Below are 23,383 nucleotides of genomic sequence, written 5' to 3'. Positions count from 1 at the left end.
TTACTGTGAACAAAGTATTTCCTTCCCCCAAAGTTCAAGTGTAGAAGGACATGTCAAAGTCATGAAGGAGCCAAACTAGTGGGGCAAACCATTAGCGTGAGGGGTAAACGGTTAGCCGGAGGGGCAAACCATTAGCGTGAGGGGTAAACGGTTAGCCGGAGGGGCAAACCATTAGCGTGAGGGGTAAACGGTTAGCCGGAGGGGCAAACCATTAGCGTGAGGGGTAAACGGTTAGCCGGAGGGGCAAACCATTAGGGTGAGGGGTAAACGGTTAGCCGGAGGGGCAAACCATTAGGGTGAGGGGTAAACGGTTAGCCGGAGGGGCAAACCATTAGGGTGAGGGGTAAACGGTTAGCCGGAGGGGCAAACCATTAGCGTGAGGGGTAAACGGTTAGCCGGAGGGGCAAACCATTAGCGTGAGGGGTAAACGGTTAGCCGGAGGGGCAAACCACAGCTGGAGAGGCAAACGGTGAGCAGGAGGGGCATCAAGCCAACTGACATCCGGGGCGCCGTGTGAGAACACAGGAGCAGTGGTCAGGTGGGATGGAGCAGGCACCTTACCCAGGCTGAGGGCATGCCCCCGAGACCTGGCTGGGAGCTGATAGGAGCCGGGCCCATGGCTGGAGGTTACCCTGGCAGGACCAGGACCCCAATGAGCTCAGTTCATTGGTTTGTTGGGGTTGATAATCTTTTACCCAGTCCAACACTCTGATAACCGATGGCGTAGTTCTGGGTTTCCTGTCAAACCGTTGTTTCCACCAGCCACAATAATATCAGCATTAACTGCCAACCACAGAAAACAAGGTGGGTCATTGGCTTGCCTCATTCAGTGTCTCGATGTTGCAGCCAATCACAGTTGGTCTATGGTATGTAAATGGTGTCTTTTAAGTCCAAGTCTTTCATTAGAGCGAGAACAGCGCTAGTTCAGCTTCAGCGCCAAAACGTGACAATGTATTTTGCAATGATAATCCTGGGTACAGCAAGTAAGTAAATACCTTCTCTAATTCCATTTCTTTCAATCATATAACTCATTTAAATCAGCAAGAGGTGTTTGGTTATAATATGACTTGCATTGCAGAATAGGTATACTTATTTTTCAGTGTTATCACAAACTATCAAGCCTCAAATTATTATTCGTTCTATTTTATTCAGGGTTGATTCTGGCCAAAGAGAGTCCTCCTTCGTTCTTTGTGGAATCAGCAGTACTTGGAGATACTGTAACCCTTCATTGTGAATGTGAAAATACGAATTGCAATGATTTATACTGGTACAAGCAATCTCCTGGATGTTTTCCCGAAATGGTAGCTTCGAAATTGTATATATCAATAACCTTGAAGCCCCACATTAACTTAACGTTGACAAAGGGAGAAGATGGTGTTTGTGTCTTTCATCTGATCATTCCAAACGTAACTAAAGGTGATGAAGCAAATTATTTCTGTCAATCGTACTCACGTTTTAAGTGGAATAATTTCACCTTTCTGTCTGTCAAAGGTAAGATCCATCTTTTTCATTGTTCATATTCAATATCATCGGAAGCATTTCAAGAACCTCTAGCTGTATTTTGATTTATAGATCCCAATGACCACAGGTTTGTCTCCCAGACTGTGGTCCAACAGCCTGTGTCAGCATCAGCTCAGCTGGGAGACCCTGTGGCTCTCCAGTGCTCTATTACCTCCAGAGGACGGACCACAGTAACCAGTGCCAAGGGGAACCCAGTGTGTACTTGTTCAGATCAGGACCATCTCACCCTGCTGCCATTTACATGAATGGGAACAGGACTGGTGAATGTCAGAATAGTTCTGGGCCTCCGTCTGCTCCACAGAGCTGTGTCTACACTCTCCCCAAGAACAATGTAGACTCCTCTGATGCTGGGACTTACTACTGTGCCCTGGCAGCATGCGGGGAAGTTGTGTTTGGAAGTGGAACTAAACTGGACATAACAGGTCAATATATTGGATTTAGTTCTTCGAGTTTATTTGTTAATTTAATTAAGAAGAAAGAAGACATAAAAGATAATCACATTTGAATATATGAAATAGTTATGGCACATTTGAGATTGAGATTTGAGATTGTATTTGAAATATTGACTTCCACATCCAATACTGTGATTGTACTTGCACAGATTAGAGAAAGAATATGATCTCTACAGATTGATGATGCCCCATTGTTGTTTGTCTGATTCTAGATCCTAACCATCATCTTGAGATCTTTGTGTATCGGATAATGTCATCTTGCTGTCTGCTTGTGATTTTAATCCTCATTCTAATCATACATTACAGGTTTGTGAGCATAATAACGCTACAGCACATTCAACACAAAACTAATATCAGGACACGTTAAACAGCTTTTAAGCGCTCAGTTTGCAAGATCTCCTACATTGATTGGCAGTACATTGTAAATTGTATTATTTAATTTTAAATAGTTGTAGTAGGACTAGAGATGTTTATTCTTTTTGAAAGAAATATCAACTTTGTAATAAATTGTACAAGCATAAATGGTTGTTAGATGACCATTAAAACATATCATGTGGTGTAAACTGTGAATTCTCTCAGATGTTTGGTAGTGATGAACAGTTCTCTGTTGTAGGACAGGAAAACAGATAGTTTGAACTACGCAGCATTGGAGTTCAGTGAAAGACAAACCAACGGAGGGAAGAAGAACAGTGGAAGGACAACAGGAGAGTGTGTATTCTGCTGTGAGAGAAACGTGCCAGAGAAGTCCATCAACCTGGGAGTTTGTCTCACCTCATGAGGCTAAAGGAGGTGAAATGCTGGTATTGTTAAGGACTTGTATATTGTGAGGAGCATTTGTATATTGTTTCTTATGTTTACTAATGTGCTTTGTTTGGATCGTTAACATTGAATGGCTCATCATTGGTGATGCCGTCTTTCGCACAGCCTATCTTGATGTCCAGCCGTACTTAGCCCTGCATATAATTTTTTACAATAAACCTATATCAATGCCTAAAATGTATTCTTACAAAATAAAAAAATAAAAATACCTTAAGAAGTGCTTGAAAACGATAAGAATGAACACACTGACACAATGACACACAAGGTCAGTGATCAAATACGCTTTAAACAATCAATTTAAAAAAACAAGGTCACAGCAGTAGATCCTGTGGTTAGACACCATATCGGCTGCACCTTTTCATGAAGTCAAAGATATACAAGGGGGAGGGGAGGAAAAGGTTCAGAGTAGGTGAGAATCCGTGAACATAAAGGGTCCCTATTCTACTACAAGGTTTCATGTTGATGAGCCATTTCAGATTGTATGTCTTCGTTACATCACAATGTGGGAGTGGACTGTTGGGTAACGCTTTATATTAGGGTCCTTGTAATAAGCCTTAGTTAAGATGTAATAAGACCTTTTTATATGCTTATTAACATTAATTTGTGTTGATAAGACTATCAGTAAGTGTTAATAATGACATAATAAAGATCTTTATTGTGAAATTATAAGACTTTTACAAGCACTTATAAGAAACTTGTTAACTATTTATTTATTGCTTGATAACATTAATAATGGGCTTATGAGTTTCTTACAGTTGTTAAAAAACGCATTACAAAACCATTTATTGAGTTTTACGAAGTTACCTATTAGGCTATGTCATTGTTAAACCTTTACTAAGCATTTTTTATGCTTATTGAGGATAATAAATCCTTTGTTAAACTGCTAATTAGGCATTTTGCAGGTAGGCGATCTAAAGCGGGAACAATGCTTATTATGGTTAATAAGTCCTTTAATATACACGTATTATCAGTTAATGAGTACTATATGGTATCAAGGTTGATAAAAGGTAAATTAAAAAATAAATAAAGGCCTACTGTAAATACAATGTTATGCGGTGAAGAACAAAAACACACTTTAAAACAGCTCTTTCGAAAATGTATATTGTTTTTAAACTTTAAACTTCCGACATGTTCATCACTTCATCAAGCATATGCGTCAAGCATGGACCTATTAAAGAATGGACAGCGGATTAAAAAAGGGAGCCCATTCAATCCTATGAAAACTGCTCAATGGTGCAGGGCAACATCAGGGAGGGATTTGCTTCCGCATCTACAAGGTTTGGGAGCCAGCCACGCCCTAGTACATGACTTGTCGGATGCAGAAATATTCTGGTTGTCTAGCATTGTAACATCATAAGCGAGAGGTCTGTCTACACATCCCTCGGCGACTTTAACTGATAAAAAGTCAACACAGTGCCTGAAGACCACCAACGTCATTTGTGTTAAGTAAAAGGAAAAAACTCGGACACGCAAAGTTAACGGAGCCGTACACTGAGCACTCTCGGATGCCGGGCCGAAACAACATTTGTTTCACTACGACCCCATTCTGCTGCCCACCCCTCCTTCTCCTGCAAAAATTAAATAAATAAAACGGCTGATAAAACACTTGAGGTGGCTTTTTCAAAAGGGAAAACTTACATTTTATTAGAACATGGTATAAAGATAATTTTGAGCCTTTGATTGATATCCAGACATTTTTTGCGGAGACTCATTCCTGCTCCCCACTGGTATTGGAGTGAACGGAGATATCTCTACTTCTGGGTCCCTTGAATCGAGGGACCCGTCCCCAGCCCGCTTAAACAGCTGCAATACCAGGCTTGGCCGCTGATCACTGGTGGATTGCGGAAGTCTGCACTGCTCCTGCGGGCCTGGCGTCAAGCCATCATCCACTTGCATAAAACGAACTTCCAGTTTAAAATGACCTTCAAAATATAAGCCTTTACATATATATTATATGAGGCACAAAACAGATCACACTCGCTCAACATGTGGGGACTCATTAACCTTAATAAGCTTTATTCCCACTTTAGATCCCGTACCTGCAAAATGCAAAATTAGCAGTTTCATAAAGGATTTATTAACCTCAATAAGCATAAAAAACGCTTAGTAAAGGTTTAACAATGACATAGCCTAAAAGGTAAGTTTGTAAGACTCAATAAATGGTTTTGTAATGCTTTTATTAACAACTATAAGAAACTCATAAGATTATTATTTATGTTATTAAGCAATCAATAAATAGTTGACAAGTTTCTTATAAGTGCTTATAAAAGTCTTATAATCTCACAATAAACATGTTAGTCATGTTATTATTAACACTTATAGATAATGTTATTAATAACAATTAATGTTAATAAGCATAAAATAAGTGTCTTATTACCTATTAACAAAGGCTTACAAGGACCTTAATATAAAGCGTTACCGACTGCAGAGACTGGTAGGCAAAACAAAGTTTGTCTTTCAAACATCTGAGTAGACACTCTAACTTACATGATGACACAAAGTGCCACACTTCAAAAGGGCTGGTAAATAGGGACCCTATGGAGAACCAAACACGGCCAAGATAACATTAATGAACAAGGGTGCATCATGCGCTGCATGTAACAAATGATCAGACATCAGTGGTTGTTTATGAAGGATTGGTGATGGGCAGTGGCGGCTGGTGATCAAAAATGGTGGTGGGGCACAGTAAGAGACTGGGGGTCTGGGGTTCTCATCTACTTCAAATGCAGTTAGAAATATGGGACAGTTGCTTAATTTTGTTTATATGCTACAGGCCGAAAGACTAAATGAATATGTAACTTACTTGCTCCTTTTAAGTATAACATTGCTTGAGGAGTCCAAATCCTCCACTGAAAAGGGTGGAAAGTATCTCTATCTCTTCTCTACATGTCATTGTGTTTCGCGAATGCTGTTGAGGGAGGTAGCCTATTTGATTGATTCGCTGAATTGTCCATTCATGTGGTGATAACAAAAAAGAAAAGCGATACCATTGGCCTGGGGCGCACACTGGTGCGACCGAGGGCGAATTTTCTTGCGCCAATGAAAAGCTGTCTCTGCTTGATAGACAATAACTAGCCTAACCCAAATCATTGACGTTCAGACGCATTTTAATGGCTGCTGGTAGTGACAAGTGTCTCACACAATTAAACGATAAACGCTAGGTATTTTTGTTGATTTATTTCGTACTGATAAAAGTTGTTCAATAGTTGGCAGATATATTCAAGTGAATATTTCACGGAGGGGCGGCACCCTAGCGCCCTCTATTGACCCACCGACACTGGTGATGGGTCTCTGTAATGGACTGATGTTGCATCTGATGCGATCCCATTTGAAAGAAACTTTAAATCTCTGAATTAAATTTAATCAACCATTGTAATAAGATTGTAAAAATTGTTAAAGTACTGAATTATGTAGCATTACTTTTAAAAAAAAAAAATTATAAGAATATAACAGGTGAATCAAGTGGACATTCTCTGTTCACATGCACAAATAACGCCGTTTAGGTCCAGTCATTGATGGGAAATGTATGTCCATTTCATTATTGGTTTCTGCAGAACCTGTGCAGCACATCCTGTTGATACCTGCAGCCAGGTCTATATATGCTCGCTCGTTTTGGTGGTGTGTGTCAAACAAGAGCCAGCCACAGCCCTCTCCGCTCAGCTCGTCTGCTGCTTTAGCCCTTAAAATAAATAGCAAGAAAGGAAGTGACCCTTAACGTAGTTGTCGTATCTAAACAGGATGAGGACACTCAATATTAATTTGGGCTTGAAAGCACAGCATCTTTATTTCCAATAACACGTTAATCCTTAAGTGATCAACATATCAAAAAGGTCACAACTGGTATTGCAGTAAATGAACACAAATAATAGAACGACTTTCTGACAGGGGATTACTGTGAACAAAATGATTCCTTCCCACCCCACTCTGTCCCCCGAAGTTCAAGTGTGGAAGGACATGTCAAAGTCATGAAGGAGCCAAACTAGTGGGGCAAACCGTTAGCGTTAGGGGTAAACGGTTAGCCAGAGGGGCAAACCACAGCTGGAGAGGCAAACAGTGAACAGGAGGGGCAAGCCTTCTGACATCCAGGGCGCCGTGTGTGAACACAGGAGCAGTGGTCAGGTGGGATGGAGCAGGCACCTTACCCAGGCTGAGGGCATGCCCCCGAGACCTGGCTGGGAGCTGATAGGAGCCGGGCCCCTGGCTGGAGGTGACCCTGGCAGGATCAGGACCCCAATGAGCTCAGTTCATTGGTTTGTTGGGGTTGATAATCTTTAACCTAGTCCAACACTCTGATAACCAATGTCTTATTTCTGGGTTTCCTGTCAAACCTTTTTTTCCACCAGCCACAATAATATCCGCATCAACTGCCAACCACAGAAGACTAGGAGGATCATTGGCTTGCTTCATTCAGTGTCTCTAGGTTGCAGCCAATCACAGTTGGTCTATGGTATGTAAATGGTGTCTTTTAGGTCCAAGTCTTTCATTAGAGCGAGAACAGCGCTAGTTCAGCTTCAGTGCCAAAATGTGACAATGTATTTTGCAATGATAATACTTAGTACAGCAAGTAAGTAAATACCTTCTCTAATTCCATTTATTTTCAATTTTATAACTCATTTAAATCATTAAGAGGTGTTTGGTTATAATATGACTTGGATTGCAGAATATGTATATTTCTTTATCAGTGTTATCACAAACTTTCAAGCCTCAAAATAAAGTATGAATAAATCGAGACCAACAAGTCATTAATCGTATTTGTTATTTTTTATTTAGGGTTGATTCAGGCCAAAGAGAGTCCTCATTTGGTCTTTGTGGTATCAGCAGGACTTGGAGATACTGTAACCCTTCATTGTGAATCTGAAAATGAGGTTTGCAGTACTTTATACTGGTATAAGCAATCTCCTGGATGTTTTCCCGAAATGGTCGCTTCGAAATTGTATGAATCAATAACCTTGAAGCCCCACATTAATTTAACATTGACAAAGGGAGAAGGTGTTTGTGTCTTTCATCTGATCATTCTAAACGTAACTAAAGGTGATGAAGCAAACTATTTCTGTCAACAATACTCACGTTTGAAGTGGAATAATTTCACCTTTCTGGCTGTCAAAGGTAAGATCCATCTTTTTCATTGTTCATAATCAATATCATGAGAAGCATTTGAAGAACCTCTAGATGATAGCTGTATTTGGATTTATAGATCCCAATGACCAGAGGTTTGTCTCCCGGACTGTGGTCCAACAGCCTGTGACGGCATCAGTTCAGCTGGGAGACCCTGTGGCTCTCCAGTGCTCTATTACCTCCCAGAGGACGGACCACAGTAACCAGTGCCAAGGGGAACCCAGTGTGTACTGGTTCAGATCAGGACCATCTCACCCTGCTGCCATTTACATGAATGGGAACAGGAGTGGTGAATGTCAGAATAGTTCTGGGCCTCCGTCTGCTCCACAGAGCTGTGTCTACACTCTCCCCAAGAACAATGTAGACTCCTCTGATGCTGGGACCTACTACTGTGCCCTGGCAGCATGTGGGGAAGTTGTGTTTGGAAGTGGAACCCAGTTGGACATAAAAGGTTAATATATTGGTGCTTTTTTTAGATGGAGTGAATGAGGGAATGGACAAATCTCTGGCATTATTTTTCGCAACCATCATTTCAGAAGAGGAAGTGAACAGCCTGTGCACATTATAGCCCTGCAGTGCAGTCTTCACTTCACACTTCACTTCACACACTTCACAGTCTTTGCTTTTTACCGGCAGAAAAAACAAATAGAAAATTTCAACAATAATCGAAAATTATGATGCAAATACAATTTACAAGAACTCTATATATATTTTATGGCTGTACATTTTATGATTAAAGAGGCCCATTCCAGGGGAAATTGCCAGAAAAAGAAGTGACATAAGACTTTCTGATGATCAAATGTTGATTATCTGATTCTAGAAACCAACTGGCGTCTAGTTACCATGGTGCTTGGAATACTGTTGGCTTGCTGTCTGGCTGTGATTATAATCCTGTTTCTAACCAGAAAAACAAAGTATGTTTGTGATCATCGCGAAGGTACAGTACATTCTCCAGAATTTATTCAGTGAGTTATTGTGTTTTTACAGACATATAAAGTTGTATGTATCTTTTGTTTGAAATCAGAAAATGTGTATTCTTCGGTCCTTATTCTCAGGAACACTGAGTGCTTCCAACCAAGTTCCACATGACTCAGGGAATCAGGAACAACAGGTAAATCTGTTGAACATGTTGCATAGGTAGATATTGAATGACCACGCGTCGTTTAATCGATTTTTCGATTCTTCAAATAAATCATTATCGAGCAGAAATGTTGTTTGCTTATTTAATGGAAAAATATATGATTAAATTTTTTTATTTAAAAACCGAGGCACATATGTCAATTTGTATCCTCATCGGAACGGTTCAAATTAGGATTTACAAATTAGGATTTTTAATTATGTTTAATAGTTGGTCATATTTCGGACCAACTTCCTGCACAAATTGTAGCTACTTGATAAAATGATGATGATTTTATGATTTTGTGATTGATACAATTCTAGTGTTTGGCTATTGTGAGACACCAGCATATTCTAGATCTCAGTGTATGATTACACTACGATACACCATTTGGATTGTAGTTTTGACTTTCAATCCAGAAGATTTGGTATCTACTACAGCTGTGAATCCTCCCAGATGTTTGGTAGTAATACAGCTCTCTGTTGTAGGACGGGGAAACAGATTCCTTAAACTATGCAGCGTTGGAGTTCTCTGGCAGGAAAACCAGAGGACGGATGAAGAACAGTGGAAGGATCCAGGAGAGTCTGTATTCTGCTGTGAGAGAAACCTGCCACTGAAGTTCATCAACCTGGGAGGTTGAGCCACCTCATGAGGCTAAAGGGGGTGATAATGGTGGCATTGTTACGTTATATATATATATATATATATATATATATAGTTTTGAATGTTAAGTAATGTTGCTTTGTTTGGATCATTAAACATTGTATTGCTCATCATTTGTGATGCTGTATTTTGTCCTGCCTATCTTGGTTTGCAACCATATTTCCCGCTGAATATATTTCTTACATTAATCCTATATTGTGAGTAAAAAAAGATGAGAATGGACCCACCGACTCCGACAAAAAGTGTTACTTACTCATGCATGTGTTTAAGCATACATAGGGGGGGAGGAAAAGGTTCAGAGTTGGTGCACATCTGTGAACATGAAGGGTCCCTATTTTACTACAAGGTTTCATGTTGATGAGCCATTTCAGAATGTACCCCTTCGTTACATCACACTACGGGAGAGTCCATTCGGCCGGGGGAGTGGACTACTGGACTGCAGAGAACGGTCGGCATAACTGAGTCTGTCTTTCAAACATCTGAGTTGACACTCCCACTTGCTTGATATCACAAAGAGCCACACTTAGAAATGGCTGGTAAATGGGGACCATATGTAGTAGAACCAAACACGGCTAAGATAACTGACAAATCCAAACAAGTAAATGAACAAAGGGTGCATGTGATGCACATAACAATTGACCAGACTTCAGTGGTTGTGTATGAAGGATTGGTGATGGGTCTCTCTCTGTAATGGACTGATGTTACATCTGATGCCCCCTGCTGCCGAATATGAAAGAGATTTCAAATCTCTGAATTAAATTGAATCAACCATTGTTAAAATATTGTACTGAATTAATTAACCTTACTCTTTTGAAAAATAATTGTAAGAATATTACAACGTGAATCAAGTGAAAATACTCTGTTCACACACACAAATATCGCCATTTAGGTTCAGTCAGTGATGGGAAAAGTATGTCCATTTCAATGCTGGTTTCTGCAGAACTGCTGCAGCACATCCTGTTGATACCTGCAGCCTGGTCTATTTATGCTCACAAGTTTTGGTGGTGGGTGTATAACAAAGACAAGGCCAGCCGCAGCCCTCCCCTTTCAGCTCATCTGCTGCTTGCGGCCACGCTCTCTCATTTTCCAAGCAAGTGGAACATGAAATAGCAAGAAAGAAAGTGCCCCCAAAAGTTCTAAGAAGGACGAGGACATTCGATAAAATGTTCTCTAAAATGTTCATCCTAACAGTGACCAACACAGCAAAAAGGTCAAAACCGATATTGCTGCACAGAAGCACAAATAATCGAACAACTTCCTGAGAAGGGGTTCCAGTGAACACAATATGTCCACAAAACCCCCTCCTTCCCCCAAAGTTATAGTGTGTAACGAAGTGTCAAAGTCCTGAAAGAGCCCAGCTTGTGGGGCAAATAGTTATCAGGAGGGGCAAACTATTGCTGATGGAGCAAACTGTAAGCAGGAAGGATAAAAATGTAGCAGCAGGGGCAAATGCTTTGCCGGCGGGAAAAGCCGTCCAACCCCCGGGTCGCCTTGTGTGACCACAGCAGCAGCGGGCAGGTGGGAAGGAGCAGGCACCTGATGCAGGCTGCTGGCATACCACCGAGACCTGTCTGTGAGCTGGTAGGAGCCAGGCCAAGCTGGTGGTTAACCTGGAAGGGTGAGGATGAGAATAAGCTCAGTTTATGGTTTGTCTGGGTCCACAAGCTCTGAACCAGTCACAATATGTTACCATGAACTGCACCTCACAGAAAACAAGGTGGATCATTGGCTCGCTTCATTCAGTGTCTCTAGGTTGCAGCCAATCACAGTTGGACTATGGTATGTAAATGGAATCTTTTGTGTTCAAATCTTTCATTACAGCAAGAACAGCGCTAGTTCAGCTTCAGCGCCAAAACGTGACGATGTATTTTGCTATGATAACTCTGAGTACAGCACGTAAGTCAATTCCTTCTCTAATTCCATTTCTTTCCATTATATGTAACTTATTCAAATTTAGCCAGAGTTAATTGTTGATAATATTACTTGCATTGCAGCATAGGTCTATTTCTTCATGAATGAATTTGCAAACCAAAAGCAAATAAAAAAAAAAGAATTTTGAAGAACAATTGTTAATATTTCATTAATTTTTTTAGTGTTGATTCAGGCCCAAGAGAGTCCTCGTTTGTTCTCCATGGAATCAGCAGGACTTGGGGATACTGTTACCCTTCATTGTGAAGCTGAGCAAAGCGATTGCAGTAATTTATACTGGTACAAGCAATGCCTTGGATGTTTTCCCGAAATGGTTGCTTCGAAAGTGTATCAATTAGTTACAACGAAGCCTCACATTAATTTAACATTGATAGAGGTAGAAGGTGCTTGGGTCTTTAATCTGATCATTCAAAACGTAACTAAAGGTGATGAAGCAAACTATTTCTGTCAACAATACTCACGTGCTTATTGGAATAATGGCACCTTTCTGTCCATCAAAGGTAAGATAAATCCCGTTCACAGTTCATAAACAATATTATGACAAGCATTTTAAGAGCCTTGTGATGTTAAATATATTACCTAATTGTCATCTGTTTAGATGAAAATCATAGGTTTGTCTCCCAGACTGTGGTCCAACAGACTGTGTCTGCATCAGCTCAGCTGGGAGACCCTGTGGCTCTCCAGTGCTCTATTACCTCCCAGAGGACGGACCACAGTAACCAGTGCCAAGGGGAACCCAGTGTGTACTGGTTCAGATCAGGACCATCTCACCCTGCTGCCATTTACATGAATGGAAACAGGAGTGGTGAATGTCAGAATAGTTCTGGGCCTCCGTCGGCTCCACAGAGCTGTGTCTACACTCTCCCCAAGAACAATGTAGACTCCTCTGATGCTGGGACTTACTACTGTGCCCTGGCAGCATGTGGGGAAGTTTTGTTTGGAAGTGGAACTAAACTGGAGATAACAGGTCAATATATTGTGTTGTTTTCTACATAGTGAATGAGTCAATCAACAATTATTTTCATTGAAGTAAATTTTAATCTCTATGCCAAACCAAATGTTTGCAAAAATAATCTCAGTTTAGTTATAATCTTAAATCGCTGGGATTATTTTTTAACATTTCAAGCATAGTTTCAGAAGAGGAATTAAAAGCCAGTGCACATTATAGCCTAGCAGCGCAGTCTGTTATATTTTTCATCTGCAGAACGATACACAAAGTACAAAAACTATACAAAAGTATCATGCAAAAAATTTAACTCCATATAGATCTACGATAAAAGGCTGTTGTGGCTGTACGTCTTATGACTCAAGAGGCCTAGGCAGTGGAAATTATCAGAATTTATTTTTACAGAAAGCTTTATGATGACCAAATGTTGATTATTATGTTGATTATTAAAGCTTTATGGTGACCAAATGTTGATTATCTTATTCTAGAACCCAACGGGCATCTTGTTACCATGGTGCTCGGAATACTGTTGGCTTGTTGTCTGGCTGTGATCACAATCCTCTTTCTAACCAGAAATCAAAAGTATGTTTGTGATCATCGCAAAGGTACAGTACATTCTTCAGGGTTTATTCGTATTATTCGAGACATTGTGTTTTTACAGACATGTTCAGTTTTGTGACACGTATCTTTTGTTTTAATTCAGAGCGTTAATAATCTTTGGTTCTTATTCTTAGGAACTCTGAGTGCTTCCTTCCATGTTCCACGTGACTCACAGATTCAGAAACAACAGGTAAAACTGTTGAACATATTGCATTTGTAGACATTGATGATTACTTTGTGTCAAATGGAGTGGAACAGAATTTTTTTTTTTATCATGTTCGTTTGGGCTATATTCTGATCCTTAAATTGAATCATTATCGAGCAAAAATGTATATTATAAGTCTATTGATTGGCTTGGACTGGACACACATATGACTATTCTTATACTTATCAGAATGGTTAGGTAAAGTACAGCAATGTATTGCAAATTAAGAATGATATTACCCTCATTTGTTGCAATATCTAACTACGTTCCTGCTCAGAGGGAAGTTACCTGGTAAAATGAGCGAGGCTATTAAATATAGCCTCGCTATATATGCTGGTTATTGTAACACCAGCATATTGTAGACCTCAGGTATAAGATTGGAAACCAATGCACCAGACTTTCACCTTCAAAGAAGTGGTCTCTACTTATATTCTACAGCTATGAATCCTCTCAGATGTTTTGTAGTTATACAGTTCTCTGTTGTAGGATGGGGAAACAAATTCCTTGAACTATGCAGCGTTGGAGTTCTCTGGCAGGAAAACCAAAGGAGGGAAGAAGAACACTGAAAGGAATCAGGAGAGTGTTTATTCTGCTGTGAGAGAAACCTGACACTGAAGTTCATCAACCTGGGAGTTTGTATCACCTCATGAGGCTAAAGGAGGTGATAATGGTAGTATTAATCAAGACATGCTTATTATTATATATAGATAGTATATTGATTGTTACTTATGTTTCGCGATGTCGCTCTTTGTGGATCATAAACAGCAAATTGTTCATAATTTGTGATGTATTTTGGAAGCCTATCTTGTTGATGTGCAGCAGTACATGGCCATGAATAGAATATTAAGCAGTTTACAAATCTTGATGCCTAAAATTACACTTCACAAATGAAAAATAAGAGACATAGAAATGAGTAAAAAAATAGTAAAATGGACAGGATGACATGCACAGGAAATACATAGTACTGACACAGCTTGCACAGGTTGAGCACTCACAGAGCAGTGATGCTTTGCAGCTAAAACCACAAGCATAAGGTCACAGCACTAAATCATTATATAGGCTGCACCTTTTATATCTCAGAGCTCAAACTTTTGATATCGATTACGTTGATCTTGTGCCCACCCAACATTTTTTTATCATGCGTGAATAACAACACAAGGTCTTACATACAGTAGACACACACAAATCTAGTCAAATATTTCCATTGCTGCAACGCTTGCGTGTCTTTCTTTGGTGACTAGTTAGACCAACTACAGCAAGTAGGAAGGGAACTGTGAAAAGGAGAAAGGTCCAAAGGTGCTCTCAAACTGTGAAGATGAAATCCCCATTTTTTACCACATGATGTCATGTTGTTGAGCCATTTCAGAATATATCCCTTTGTGACATCACAGTGTGGGAGCGTCCACTCGGCTGGGAGGAGTGGATTGGTGGTCTGCATCATCTGGTAGATGTGAGTTGATCTGTGTGTCACACATCTGATTGGACACTCCCACTTGTATGATGTCTCAAAGTTCTACATTTTGAAATGGCTCGTCAACCAGATGCGGGCTGGTAAATAGGGACCAAATATAGAACCATACAAGACTAAGATAGCTGAAAAATCTAAAAAGTAAAAGAAAAACGGTGCATGCGCTGCACATAACAATTGACAAGACATCAGTGGTTGTGTATGAATGATTGGTGATGGGACTCTATAATGAACTGATGTTGCATCTGATGCTCCCTGCAGTAAATTATGATCCCACGTGAATAATATTAAGATAATAAAATATCTGAATGTCATTTTATCAACAATTGTAATAAGATGGTAGCAATTTTTGAAATGTACTGAATCAATAAATTTGACTCTATTGAAAAGAAAATACAAAAATTACAAATTGATCAAGTCAACATTCTTAGTTCACTCACACAAATATAGCCGTCTATGTTCAGTCAGTGATCTGAAATGTATGTCCATTGCATTGTTGGTTTCTGAAGAACCTCAGCAGCACATCCTGTTGATACCTGCAGCCTCACGCCTAAGAGTTTCAGTGGTGCGTGTAAAACAGAGACAGGGCCAGCCACAGCCCTCGCCTCTCAGCTCATCTGATGCTTGGGGCCACGCTCTCTTTTTCCGACCCAGTGGTAAAAGAAATAACAAGAGAGGAAGTGACCCTAAAAGCTGTTGTTGAATCTAAGAAGGACACTTGATAGTCACTGAGGCTAGATCACACGCAGATAATAAAACAACTTCCTGAGAAGGGGTTCTAGTGAACACCATATTTCCACATTACCCCCTTCCGTCCCCCAAAGTTAAAGCGTGGGAGGACGTGTGAAAGTCCTGAAGGAGCCCAACTGGAGGGGCAAATGGTTAGCTGCCGAGACAAATGGTTAGCTGAGGGGGCAAACGGGTGAGTGGAGGGGTAAACAGTTAGCTTGAGGTGGCAAATGAGTGTCGGAGGGGCAAATCTTTGGCTGGAGGGGCTAGCCGTCTGACCCAAGGGGCGCATTGTGTGACCACAGGAGCAGCGGTCAGGTGGGATGGAGCAGGCACCTTACGCAGGCTGCGGGCATACCACCGAGACCCGTCTGTGAGCTTTTAGGAAGCCATCCTGGGGTCGATAATCTCTGACCCAGTCCAACACCCCCGTTAGCTGATGGCTTGAGTCTTTGTTTCCTGTCAAACCTTTTTTTCCGTCAGCCAAAATATATGAACGTGAACTGCACATCACAAAAAACAAGGTGGATCATTGGCTCGCTTCATTCAGTGTCTCTGGGTTTCAGCCAATCACAGTTGGTCTACGGTATGTAAATGGAATATTTTACGTTCAAATCTTTCATTAGAGCGAGAACAGCGCTGGTTCAGCTTCAGCGCCAAAACGTAACCATGTATTTTGCAATGATAATCCTGAGTACAGCACGTAAGTCAATTCCTTCTCTAATTCCATTTATTTGTATCCAATATTACACATTCAACTTCAGCCACCGTGGTTTGGTGACAATGTAACTTGCAATTCAGCTATTTATATTTGTTTATAACTGTATTTTCTAAACCTAAACCATCAAAACTAAAGTATGAATGTTTAAGGACAATTATTCATAGTTCATTTATTCTTTTTTTTATTAGTGCTGATTCAGTCTCAGGAGGAACCTCGATTGATCTTTGTGAAATCAGCAGGACTTGGAGATAATGTTACCCTTCATTGTGAAGCTAAAGACAAGAATATGAATTATTTATACTGGTACAAGCAATCTCCTGGATACTTTCCCCAAATGGTTGCTTCGAAATCGTATGGATCAATTACAATGAAGCCCCACTTTGATTTAAGATTCACAATGGAAGAAGGTACTTCTCACTTTAATCTGATCATTCAAAACGTAACTAAAGGTGATGAAGCTAATTATTTCTGTCGACAATACTCACTTGACTCCTGGGACGATTGCACCTTTCTGTCTGTCAAAGGTAGGCTCAATCATTTTCAATGTTTATATTCAATTTCATGACAAGCATTTTAAGAACCTTTTGATGATGCATACATTATTTTACTATGCAGATCACAATGACCAGAGGTTTGTCTCCCAGACTGTGGTCCAACAGTCTGTGTCAGCATCAGCTCAGCTGGGAGACCCTGTGGCTCTCCAGTGCTCTATTACCTCCCAGAGGACGGACCCCAGTAACCAGTGCCAAGGGGAACCCAGTGTGTACTGGTTCAAATCTGGATCATCTCACCCTGCTGCCATTTACATGAATGGGAACAGGAGGGGTGAATGTCAGAATAGTTCTGGGCCTCCGTCTGCTCCACAGAGCTGTGTCTACACTCTCCCCAAGAACAATGTAGACTCCTCTGATGCTGGGACTTACTACTGTGCCCTGGCAGCATGCGGGGAAATTATGTTTGGAAATGGAACTACACTGGACATTACAGGTCAATATCGTTTTTTTCCTAAGTATTGCTGTAAAAAATTTTTTTGCAAAGTTTAATTCAACTTTGCTCTAAAATGTATTTGAGGTTGATTATTTGTATGACTAAATTGGTCCATGCCAGTGGAAATGGCCCCAAACATAAGTGAACTAAAGCTTTCTGATGTTGATTATCTGATTCTAGAACCCGACCGACATCTAGTTAACATGATGCTTGGAATACTGTTGGCTTGCTCTCTGGCTGTGATTATAATCCTGTTTCTAACCAGAATTAAAAAGCATATTTTTGAGCATCGCAAAGGTACAGTACATTCTCCAGAATGTATTCTCTCATTGTATTTAGAGACATATATTGTAGTGTGACACCCATCCTATGTTTTAACTCAGAGCATAAATATTCTTCTGTTCTTATTCTCAGGAACATTGAGTGCTTCCTACCATGTTCCACGTGACTCAGTGATTCAGGGAGAAGAGGTACATCTGTTTTAACATGTTGCCCTGTGTCGACATTAACAATTACTTTGATTGTGTCACAAAGAGCATAACCTTAGTCTGATTCTGTAACATTTTATCTATTGTCAAAGGATGTTTTATCGTTCTTAAAATGAATCCTAATCGAGTAGATATGCTGCTGCCCTTTTGAATGGCTTGGAGATCACAAATTTTAATTAACAAATGTATTTAAAGTGAGACATATTTGAAAATACACAGTTCGGCTACCTGGTAAAATGTCAAGTGTTAGGTCTAGGTATAGTGTTTAGTTATGGTGCCAAACCAGCAACAAACACACACACGCACGCACGCACGCACGCACGCACGCACACACGCGCACACACACACACACATATACAGTAGTAGGACTGTAGCTGTGACTTTGACTCTGGAAGAAATGGCCTCTAATACAACTCAGAATTCTATCATTTGTTTGGTAGTAATACACATTTCTCTGTTGTAGGACGGGGAAAAAGATGGTTTGAACTATGCAGCGTTGGAGTTCTCTGGCAGGAAAACCAAGGGAGGGAGGAATAACATTGAAAGGACTCAGGAGAGTGTGTATTCCGCTGTGACAGAAACCTGCCAGTGAAGTCCATCAACCTGGGAGTTTATGTCACCTCATGAGGCTAATAAAGGAGGTAGTAATAGTATTAATCCAGACTCGTTTATTGTCATGAATGCATGAAGATAGTTTATTTTATTTGGTAATGTCAGTTCTTTTGGATCATAAACATTGAATTGCTAATCATTTGTGATGCTGTCTTTTGTGTAAGAAATGCAACACTGTAATCAAATCTTGACAATCTTCACAAATTAACCCCCCTACTGAAGGGCCTACTACGGACTTCAGTGGGGGTTCAGTCCATCTGTGCACGGCACCTTCTCGACAATCAGGTGCGTCTGCAGCCAGAGGGGGCGCAACATGGCAATTCCCCACATAAATGTGGATGGTTTTTTCTTCAATTCTTGACTCATGTCGGCTGGGACAAACCTGCGAGTATTTGAAATAGCACAGTCGTCGAATTCATGTTAAGATTAATATTGTATATTATAGTAGCCTATATAAAGCTATTTAATTTCGTTTTAATGCCAAGGATGAACTGTATTTCGATTCAACGGCCCCCTAAAAGTTCTCCTCATTTGTAATACGTTTGACTGTAAAATATTATTTGACCAGAAGAGGGCGACATGTAACTGAGTTTGCCTTAATCTAGTCCAATATTCCTCAAAATACTTACAGTAGACATACGAATTACTACAAATGTCAGGGATGTTCGAAAAGAACCTCAAAAACGCTTAATGACTGTGAGACACTTTTTAATCAACATCTTAGGCCTACTTTCAGGTACGTCATCACATATGATGCGTTATTTATTTAGTTTGCAAACTTTGTAGTGCTTTATAAGGCATTGCTTATTCAAATAGTAAGAGGTAACATTTATTTTATATCTATAGTAATAAAAATAAAAATAAAATCTTTGCGATGAATGTATGTGTAAAAAACTGCAGTTCGGTCAGTTGATTTTTGGACACTGGGGATTGGAAGAACAAGGTTGGAGTTCAGCTCTTGTCACTTGTAGTGTAGAGCTGGCCACTGTGAGGTCAAATACATTGCATTCAGAATAGTAGGAATAACCAACATTTACTATCTCAGACAAATGTAGGCCGCGGCCATACCACTATTCAATCAGACAGAATAGTACCATATTAAAGTTCTGCTATTTCAGTCTGCTGATAGATATAGTCCTCATCAAAACGAATATCTTCAACATATGTTGAATGCTTAAGGACGGCTAGTGCTCATTTAAAACAACTAACCCCACATACCTTTTATATAACATACATTTTCATGTAGGACCTGTGATTATATTTCTGACATGGAATGATCTTTTTTTTCTCTCCAGAAAACAGTGAAGAAGTGATACTCTAAAAATGCACTCATTTAATCTCTTTGGTTAGACTTAATGTGATTTGATTGTGATTGATTGTATTAAATATACTCAATTGTTTAAATGGCAGCCTCAGGAGAGGCTGAGTGTGTTGAGTAATCAGGCCACAGTATATGGGCTCCTCCAAACTATATTTACAGATTAAATCTAAAGACTATTATCCACTTTCATTTAAAAATCAATCTCTGAATCTTTGTCTTCCTCTGAGTTTGCTGTGGATTGGGGGAGAATGGATACTTGTTAATGCAGCACCCGGAGGTCACTGGCCCACACTCCTCTCCCTGCTACTTAATCTCCCGGAAGAGCGTTCATTCAGAGTGGGAAAACCTTTCCTCTGTTTCCTCCTCCTTTGTCTTACTCTTTCTTTCTTGCAATCTTTTACTGCAAGCGTTTTTTCTGTGTGTGTATGTTTCTCTCTCTCTCTCTCTCTCTCTCTCTCTCTCTCTCTCTCTCTCTCTCTCTCTCTCTATGGGTGCTGTTCCAGTGTGCTCCAGCAGGAAGAGCTGTTCCTCATTGTGAGGTGTCTATACATCCCACTGGCCAACTGCTTGCTAGAAAGCAGCACTCTCTCTCACCCTCTCTCTCTCTCTCTCTCTCTCTCTCTCTCTCTCTCTCTCTCTCTCTGTGTTCCCGTTCGCCCTAGAGACCCGCTGCAGCTGGACTCCAGGACTCCTGCTGATTTCAAAACAAAGAGCATCTCTGTCAGCCTACCTATCTCTGTGTAGTATACAAACAATAGGATGGTGGCGGAGCGTAGCAGAGGACCTATCGTTCAGGATCTTCAAGGCCTGCTCCTGCCAAATCCCGCCCTAGCTTCACCTAATCTGATCTGTGTGTGTGTCTGTGTGTGTGTGTGTGTGTGTGTGTGTGTGTGTGTGTGTGTGTGTGTGTGTGTATGTGTGTGTGTGTGTGTGTGTGTGTGTGTGACATGTGTGTGTGTGTGTGTGTGTGTGTCTGTGTGTGTGTGTGTGTGTGTGTGTGTGTGTGTGTGTGTGTGTGTGTGTGTGTGTGTGTGTGTGTGTGTGTGTGTGTGTGTGTGTGACATGTGTGTGTGTGTGTGTGTGTGTGTGTGTGTGTGTGTGTGTGTGTGTGTGTGTGTGTGTGTGTGTGTGTGTGTGTGTGTGGGGTGTGTGTTTGCGTGTGTTTTTGTAGTTATATGCCTGGGGTGTGTGTTTATGTTTGTCGATGTGTTTGTGTTTGTGTGTGTTTAAAGAAATATGATTTTTTTTGCATATGTGTGATGTGTCACTGAAGGCTGGGAGTTTTATGCTTGGGGTGTGGGGTAGGGTCTGCACTATCCCTGCGTCTGTGTGTGTGTTATCGTGCCTGCCAGATCAAACGAGAGCGGGAGTCAATAGTTCCCATCTCCCTAAAAGAAGAGAAACAGCTTCCATTCATTTCCTCCTCTTGATGTTAATAAAACATCCCTGTGGGCCGTATAAAGAACAGGGGGCAGGGTCGTGGTGATTAAGTGGTTGTAAAGACATATTCAGCAATGAAAGCGCTTGAAAGGTTTGATGTAAACCTTGAAAATTGTGCTGTTTTTCCCCAAGTAGGCTAAATAAATGAAAAATATCATAATGAACAAAATTGAGGTGTGTCGTGAGTTGTCCTGTTACCATGGGTAACCAGTCATCGATCAGAAAGAAAGTTAACTGTGACTGGATATAAATATAAGTAAAAAATAATAATACATAACCGACAAGAGTAATGCTAAAAGCCTCAGTTCTAAACCACATTAAAACTTAAGTAGGCCCTAAAAAGAAACTATAGGAAATGATTACCTTTAAGGCGTTATGTTGTAGAATCCTGTAGATTGAAAAAAAAAGTACTTAATTATTGATTGGGAAATAATTATGCTGCCATAGCTTATACAATTGGTACTTCGCTTTATCAGCTTTCTAACCTCAGTGGACTGTATTGATCGACCACAAACAGCCATGTTTGGTCAATGATGGGAGTTGGCGGAGGGTAGTCTGAAGTCGTTCACGTGTGCAAAATCTCAGGTCAAACAAAAAATACTACATCATTGTGCTGTTGGAGCTCTTTGAAGATCTCAGCATATCAGCATACACATACTTACAACTTTCTCACTGATCATTCATGTACACAAACTGTACGATCTGTGCTCTGCTGTATTGAAATCGCTCTCTTGGTCATAAGCCAGACACACACAAACAGACGCACACATGCACAGGAGAAAGGTGAAAGGGGTTCATGTAATACTCATGTTTGTGTGTGTTTTGTGAGTGTGTGTGTGTGTGTGTGTGTGTGTGTGTGTGTGTGTGTGTGTGTGTGTGTGTGTGTGTGTGTGTGTGTGTGTGTGTGTGTGTGTGTGTGTGTGTGTGCCTGTCTCTTCATGTCATTAAACAGTGTTGTACAGTGTGCCTTTCATGGTATATTTCATTTTAAAACAAAGTACATCAAGAATTGCATAACTGGATGGAATAAGGAGGGGACAGTGTTTGACTCCCACTCAAAAGGTACTGGCTTACTTCCCCAATGTTTGCAGCCTAACCTGCATATTATTAAGGAAAAATAAACAAAGGGAAAGTGTGTGTCTTTGTGTTACCCGTACATGTGTAGGTTTGTGAGGTGTGTGAGCGTGTAAGAGCATACCTACAAGGGCATATGCAGGCATTCTTTTGTAATACAAGTCACGCCAGTGTACGCCGTCTGCGGCAGGAACGTAGGTAGCACCTTGGAGTCCCACTATGTAGAAATTAACCCGCAACACCTGCATAGCCCTGCACAAACCACACTCCCACGCAGTGAGAGCTTTCGTTGTTTCAATATCAAAAGTAGTAGGGAGAGAGAGTCTGTTTTCCGCTGTTTTGTTTAATTGGTGTGTGTTGCTCTTCGCACCTTCCCCCCAGCCCATTTCTTCGTGTTTTTGTTATGACATTCCTTTAATCGACACAAACACTGACTCTGATGGTGTGTTCAGTTCCAACAAAGTCCAACGCTCCATTAGCACTTGCTGCCAAACACAACCCTTAAGGCTGCAACCGTAGCTTACAATGCAGCCGGTTATCTCGGGTCAGAGCCCAGCTAGAGAGTGGCTATCGGGAAATGAAATGTACGATGATACAATTATCGGAGCCAGGTGCTCTCACACATCACTACCTCCCTGGGATGGAATTTAGCACGTTCAAATTGTTAATGCAACCGTGACGCATTATTTTTATTTCATTTTTATTTATTTAACATGGACGTTTCTGTCTCTGGGATCAGTATAGAGTATATCAGTATAGATCAGTGTGTCCTTTTTATATTTGTATGCTGTGTGTCTCCAGGGCCCCGTTTCCCAAAAGCAGCGTTAGCCTAAGTGGATCGTGAAGTGCGTTGTACGAGCATCGTACAGTTTTCACACCGTTTGCCGAAAGCATAGTTGGTAACGAACGCCGTGAAAACGCTCGTAGCTAACGAGGACTCCAGGGGTACTCGTAGGATGCTAAGAGCATCGTTAGCCTACTATAGCCTCAGTGGCGTCACCAGCGGACATTCCGTGTATTGGGTGTGTTTTATTAAAACACATCCAATACCACGGAATGCCCAGCTGGCGCAATTTCGCAACCAAAACCAGTGGTTACCGCCGATATATTACTCATAGACTACTGTTAGATTTAAACAGTTAAGATAGAGACATGTTAGAAGTCAACAACAACATC

General features: G+C 40.7%; 2 protein-coding genes and 1 long non-coding RNA gene across 3 annotated transcripts; all 3 read left to right on the top strand.

The window, feature by feature from the left end:
• The first annotated feature begins 592 nt into the window (after nucleotides 1-592).
• LOC132466462 (uncharacterized) lies at nucleotides 593-1,725 on the top strand. Its single transcript, XR_009527866.1, has 3 exons — nucleotides 593-983; nucleotides 1,153-1,491; nucleotides 1,573-1,725. It is a non-coding gene; the product is annotated as an uncharacterized LOC132466462 (long non-coding RNA).
• A 9,753-nt stretch (nucleotides 1,726-11,478) lies between these two features.
• Nucleotides 11,479-16,611, top strand: LOC132466446 (uncharacterized). The gene is made up of 7 exons (XM_060063706.1): nucleotides 11,479-11,583; nucleotides 11,781-12,116; nucleotides 12,215-12,583; nucleotides 13,051-13,167; nucleotides 13,297-13,352; nucleotides 13,854-16,267; nucleotides 16,474-16,611. Exons 1-6 carry the CDS (start codon nucleotides 11,550-11,552, stop codon nucleotides 13,974-13,976), a joined length of 1,035 nt encoding a protein of 344 aa, XP_059919689.1. The 5' UTR covers nucleotides 11,479-11,549; the 3' UTR covers nucleotides 13,977-16,267; nucleotides 16,474-16,611.
• On the top strand, nucleotides 16,299-18,729 carry LOC132466450 (uncharacterized). The gene is made up of 5 exons (XM_060063712.1): nucleotides 16,299-16,809; nucleotides 16,901-17,272; nucleotides 17,453-17,569; nucleotides 17,687-17,742; nucleotides 18,224-18,729. Exons 1-5 carry the CDS (start codon nucleotides 16,572-16,574, stop codon nucleotides 18,350-18,352), a joined length of 912 nt encoding a protein of 303 aa, XP_059919695.1. The 5' UTR covers nucleotides 16,299-16,571; the 3' UTR covers nucleotides 18,353-18,729.
• Nucleotides 18,730-23,383: the final 4,654 nt, after the last annotated feature.

The sequence above is a fragment of the Gadus macrocephalus genome, chromosome 10 (genome assembly GCF_031168955.1).
Source record: "Gadus macrocephalus chromosome 10, ASM3116895v1".
Lineage (NCBI taxonomy): Eukaryota > Metazoa > Chordata > Actinopteri > Gadiformes > Gadidae > Gadus > Gadus macrocephalus.
This window is presented reverse-complemented; position numbering and strand designations above follow the sequence as displayed.